The sequence below is a fragment of the Octopus bimaculoides genome, chromosome 19, assembly GCF_001194135.2.
Source record: "Octopus bimaculoides isolate UCB-OBI-ISO-001 chromosome 19, ASM119413v2, whole genome shotgun sequence".
In the NCBI taxonomy this organism is placed as follows: Eukaryota; Metazoa; Mollusca; class Cephalopoda; order Octopoda; family Octopodidae; genus Octopus; species Octopus bimaculoides.
In genome coordinates this window covers 49,121,003-49,127,315 of record NC_068999.1, presented here as the reverse complement: position 1 = coordinate 49,127,315, position 6,313 = coordinate 49,121,003, and the positions used below count along the sequence as shown (strand labels likewise).

The window sequence follows — 6,313 nt, the reverse complement described above, 5'->3', positions numbered from 1 at the left end:
ACATACACATGTATACATATATTATACAGACATACACACACACACACACACACATATATATATATATATATACATACACACATACATACATACACACACGCGCAGATAAAGATATAGCTATGTGGTTAAGAAGTTTGCTTATCAACAACAACAACAACAAAAACATGAAAGAACATCCGATACCTCTGCCTCTGTCTTTTTTCTCCCTGGCTGCCCGTTCACGGTCTTCCAAGTCTTTACGGAAGTCACGGTTTCTCAGTTCCTCGATAGATCCTTGACCATCTTGTCTGAAAGATAGCAAACATCACAAAAAGTTTTATTTCATTGCAAAGCCCAGATAATGCTGGCTGATAATCAATGGTGCTCATCTCTGGTGTCATGTTGTCAAGTACTTGAAGTGGAGACAATGAAACACTGATTAATTCCAACACAAAACAAGAAAAGGATAACTGGAATTCATTTTGTACACAGCCTTCTTTGGAAACTGTGGAAATCCCTTACATACAGTATATACTTTCATTACCATTTTATGTGCACTTTTCCATGCTTACACGGGGCATCTGTTGAGGCAGATTTTCAATGTGCAGATGTACTTCTGATCACCAGTCCTCACTTGTTTCCAAGCAAGGTAATATTTCTCCATAGCCAGACACGTTTTGTTTAATGGAAGATTGGAAACGAATAACATTGTTTGCATGATGGTGAAACTCGTTTACAACTATCACATGATGTCAAGACAATGGCACACACACACACACGATGGGCTTCTTTCAGTTTCCATCTATGAATCCACTCACTAAGCTCTGGCCAGCTCATGGCTATAGCAGAAGACATTTGCCCAAGGTGAGGTAAGACTGAACCTGAAGCCATATGGTTGGGAAGCAAAATTCTTAACCATTCAGCCAGACGCAGTCTAAAAGAAAGCGAGAGAGAGAGAGAGTCATAGCCAGAACTCCTTTGATCAGAGGTTTGTTCAGTCAATATACTCTTTTTACTTGTTTCAGTCATTTGACTGCGGCCATGCTGGAGCACCGCCTTTAGTCGAGCAAATCGACCCCAGGACTTATTCTTTGGATGCCTAGTACTTATTCTATCGGTTGTCAAGCGATGCTGGGGGGACAAACACAGACACACAAACATATACACACATATACATATATACGATGGGCTTCTTTCAGTTTCCATCTACCAAATCCACTCACAAGGCTTTGGTCGGCCTGAGGCTATAGTAGAAGACACTTGCCGAAGGTGCCACGCAGTGGGAATGAACCCAGAACCATGTGGTTGGTAAGCAAGCTACTTACCACACAGCCACTTCTGCGCCTATGTGGACAACTGAACAAAAACAGTTGACAGAAGAAAGAAAAACAATCAAAGCAACAGTCGTTTGTATCAATAATTAATCAAATTATTACAAATATTGAAATGATTTCTTTTTAAACTGTTATAGTGCCACATTTTATAAAATACATTTTTTTATAAAAAAAAAACAGAAGGAAAAAACAACCAGCTGAAGTACTTAAAACAACACCGGGATTCTGTTATAAAATGTTTTACAAAATCATTTCAAGTGTGCATTAATACAGTCGACTATTTGTGTGTGTTTGCTCGTAATGTGAGATTATAACACATTTTTATTTTATTATAACTGTGTTGAACTGCTGCTAATTTCTTTGTATAATAAAAACATTAGCACCATTTTTCAAATATTGATTCAATGGCCACAAAATTTTCAAACTGACTTTCATAAAAGGCCATAAAGTCACATTAACATAAACTACACCTGTTTTCAGACGGCAAACATACGCACGACACACTAACACATGACATTAGAATTTAATGAGAAAGATTATGTTTCAGTCATTAGACTGTGGCCATGCTGGGGCACCACCTTGAAGAATTTTTTTTTTAAGTCTGTCACTTATTCTATCAGTTTCTTTTGCTGAACTGCAAGTTATGAATATGTAAACAAACCAACACTGGTTTTCAAGTAGAAGTGGTGGTGACAAACACAGAACAAAGACACACATAAATATGATAGGCTTCCACACAGTTTCCGTCTAACTTGCAAGGCATTGGTCAGCCTCAGACTATATTAGAAGACACTTGCTTTAGGTGCTGTGCAGTGGGATTGAATTCAAAACCATATGGTTGTGAAGTGAGCTTCTAAACTACACGGCCATGTCTATAGTAGAACATGAAACCAACAGATGGATGTCAACAACTCCATAAAGACGAGACGATCACTCAAAATGGATGGGGCGAAGTACTAAAGGATGACCTCAAGAAACTAAACCTTATGGAAATGACAAAGGACCAAGATATCTGGCACCTTGCTGTACTCAAGAAGACCTGTCTTCCACGGCAAAAGTGTTAATGCTGCCCCCCCCCCCCCCCACAAGAGCCAGTGCCATATAAAAGCGCTGGTAGAAACCAAGCCAAATCAGATTGGAACCTGGTGAAGCTCTCCTGCTTCCCAGCTCTGGTTAAACCGTCTAACCCATGCCAGCATGGAAAATGGATGTTAAAGGATGATGATGATGAAAATGAAAAAGAAATTTTCTGGTTTAACTAACCTGTATTTTAACTTGTTATGGGAAGGTAGATCTCGGCTGGAGTATTGCTTGGACAAAGAACTGAGGTCATTGTCTCCTTTCCCACGGCCACCTCGAGCCGGTTCAAATGTTGGCCGGGCAGCAGTTGTCATTCTTTTTTACGTTTCACTGAAAATATAGAAGAAAAGACAGAAATTAAAATGACAAAAATAATATTTTGGGGAAAAAAAAACCCCTAAAACATTCTCACATTAATTACTAAAAAAATTTGTAAAAATAACAAAGCAAAACTGGTTTTTGACACCAGCACAAAGTAGAAATTTCTAATGGAAGGATGTTGTTGATTAGAATTGTTACAGTGTCAGAAAGAATGTCTCATTTGTTTCGGTGCTCTGCGCTTAAGGTTCAAATCCCACCAAGGTCAACTTTGCTTTTCAAAGTTTCAGGGTCAAAAACAAAGTACCAGTCCAGTGGTGGTGTTGATTGTTCTTGTTCTTTCTTTCTTTGGATTGCACCAGTAATTCAAAGGTCCAACTGTTGTCACATTGCATCAAGCTGGTTCAATTGGAGAACTATATTAAAAAGTACACATGTTCAAGGAATACTCAACCACTTATATATTAATTCCATGGAGGAGTGGCTGTGTGGTAAGTAGATTGCTTACCAACCACATGGTTCCAGGTTCATTCCCACTGTGGAACCTTGGGCAAGTATCTTCTACTATAGCCTCGGGCCGAGCAAAGCCTTGTGAGTGGATTTAGTAGACAGAAACTGAAAGAAGCCTGTCGCATATATGTATATATATATATATATATATATATATATATATATATATATATATATATATATATATATATATATATATATGTATATATGTATGTATGTGTGTGTGTTTATGCGTCTGTGTTTGTCCCCCCAACATTGCTTGACAACCGATGGTGGTGTGTTTACGTCCCCGTAATGTAGCGGTTTGGCAAAAAGAGACCGATAGAATAAGTACTAGGCTTACAAAGAATAAGTCCGTGGATGTTAAATGCTGCTGCTGCTCATAAGATCAAATTATCTGGTATCCTTTTTTTAAAATCCAATATGATAGAGAGTGTGATTTTAGGCAAAGAAGGAAGCAGAAATAACGGCTGTTATTTCTAGCATATTAAGTGATCAAACAGAAGGTTTACGTTGAATCAAGAGGCACAGTTCATTGCTGTGTGTAGGCGACTGAGATAACATGTCAGCGATGAACCTTTTTTTTTTTTGGTAGGAATCACTTCTGGTAGGTAAAAAGTACATGCAAGAAAGAATACACCCATCACCATTACTACAATAGATAAACACACACACACACACTCTCTTTCCCTCTTCATCACACATACATAGACTAAAAACACCAGAAGACATACAGAAATGAATAAATAATAACCCACTCTACACACTCTTTTTACCTCTTCCTCCTCCCTTCATCATCATCATCATCTCTCACATACACACACACAATCACATTTATCAGTTCAGTTGTGATAAATGGTACAAAATTATGGAGATTAGCTCTGAGAGATCAAAGAAACAGCCGTGTCTTTTATCCCATTTTATTTTTCATTTACGATTTAGTTTTAATGAGATTATCAAGATAATGCAGTACAGTTTCTCTAAGATACTTTTAGCTTGGTTTCTTTCTTTCACTAAGACAGAGAAGGGAATCGAGGAGACAAATGTGTCAATCAGAAAGAGACTATTACAAAGAAATTGTAATGATCTGTGTGTAACGACAGCTTTAAAGAGACTAACACAGATATGTGTGTGCGTGCGTGTGACAGTGTGTATGTGTGTGAATAAAACAAAACTACATTACAATGATATAAGGCACTAAATGTGAACAGGGTGTGAAAACGAACAGTATGTTGAAAGTAAGTTTATGTGAGTACAAAACATGTAAGTACAAAATAGGTAAACAATCTTTTGAAGGTTACAAGAAGACAAAAAAAAAATCAGAGGTGGAGATAGCAGCCAGGATTAGTTTGGGACCCACAAGGGTTAAGCACATGGAAAATAAGTACAGTAATGCCTTGACATATGAGTTAATTTCTTCCCGGAGACCAGTCATAAAGCGAAAACTCGTTAAGCAGGGCAATAATTTTCCATAGTAGCAATGTTATAAGTTGTAATTTGTTCCCAGATAAATATTTTACCTATAAAATTTATAATATTTGTAAGTAAATGGCAATAAAACAACATCCCTGAAAGTTTCATCCGAATCCATCCAGCGGTTCTTGAGATATTTTGTCCACGGGCAAACAAACAAACAAACAGGACTGAAAACAATACCTCCCCTTCGCTAAGGCGAAGGTAATAAATAAGCATTACACTTGAGTAATATGAATGCTAAAGGGTTAAATTTCACTTGTAGCACTATAATAGAAGACATTTTCCCAAAGTACTATATAATAGAATTGAAACCAAATTCACTTGGTTGTGAAGTGAACTTTATCCAGTTGTGATGTCTGTAAATCCAAGCAGGGATTACAGAGGGTTTTTAAATCTATATCAGATATAAAGTTTATGCAGTAGGGAGAAAAAGGATTGGAAAATAAAATGTATACCATCATATCACCGAAATAAAAATTTTCCTTGTAGTTTTTTTCGAATATTTCTCGTTTCCTGGTTAACTAATTAAATTTCAAGTTTCATTTAAATGTACACTATACACACACACACATGTATGTATGATTGTAGATGTATGTCATGTGTGTATATGTACACACACATATATATATGCGCATTATACATACACAAACACACATCCAACTTTTGAAGTTGAGATATAAAATCCAGGTACATAATGATAGAGAGAGAGAGAGAGGGAGAGAGAGAGAGAGAGAGGGAGAGGGAGAGAGAGAGAGAGAGTGTTTTGGTTTGTGTGTGTATGTTTTAAACCAAACACATTAGCTGAGGTGAAGGTGAATAAATGTTCTAAAATAGCAGTATCTTATTTCAAGTTGAGGCAGGGTTGTATTTGTATCCCTTTAATCAGAATACAAAAGCCAACAAGAAGGTTCAAGTGAATGAGATGAAGCTGCTAGACAAACAGAGTAATTGAGGAGGCGACAACAGGGAGAAAACTGAAGCTATTGTTTGGGCTCACAAATAAAAGGTGTGAAAGAGGACGGCGAGGGACGCGGATTATGGATGATTTGGTCAACTGATATAGCAAGAGGTAACACCTGAGAAAGCTAAACAACTGGAATAATTGATAGAATGATCGCACGGGAGTGTGAACGGCAAAGAAGGAAGCAGAAAGTTTTAAATGGATGTATTTAATTCACCGGGGATGGGTTGGCTGGTTGTTTGTCAAAGGTGTTGAAGATCTGTTGATTGGATTACGGGGAGGGGAAGGGGAGAGGGTTTAAGATGGAGCAACAATGTGTGGTTGTGAGGTAAAGTGATCAAATTTATAATACTAACTAAATAAAAAGACCCCCTTTTGGTCACAAATGACCATGGGATTGCACCTAGAATGTTTCTCTCTGAGGTACAAGTCTGGGCAAGGTTGTTTATGGAAGACCAGCAGTCGCCCATGCATACCAGCCTCCCTTCTTCACGCCACCAATGTTATCCAAGAGAAAGGCAAAGGCCGATACAGCTTGGCACCAGTGACATCGCAACTCGTTTCTACAGCTGAGTGAACTGGGGCACCATGACAGTGTCTTCCACTATAGCCTCGGTCTGACCAAAGCCTTGCGAGTGGATTTGGTAGCCGAAAA

General features: G+C 38.0%; 1 protein-coding gene across 1 annotated transcript in view; it reads right to left on the bottom strand.

Moving 5' to 3' along the window:
• LOC106877386 (spliceosome-associated protein CWC15 homolog) overlaps nucleotides 1-6,313 on the bottom strand; it is a 35,805-nt gene that overhangs the window by 4,170 nt on the left and 25,322 nt on the right. The window contains exons 2-3 of the mRNA XM_052974717.1: nucleotides 2,577-2,723; nucleotides 165-287 (exon numbers count right to left, since the gene is read on the bottom strand). Of these exons, the coding sequence (XP_052830677.1) occupies nucleotides 165-287; nucleotides 2,577-2,707 (254 nt within the window). The 5' untranslated portion in view covers nucleotides 2,708-2,723. The remainder of the gene's footprint in view (nucleotides 1-164; nucleotides 288-2,576; nucleotides 2,724-6,313) is intronic.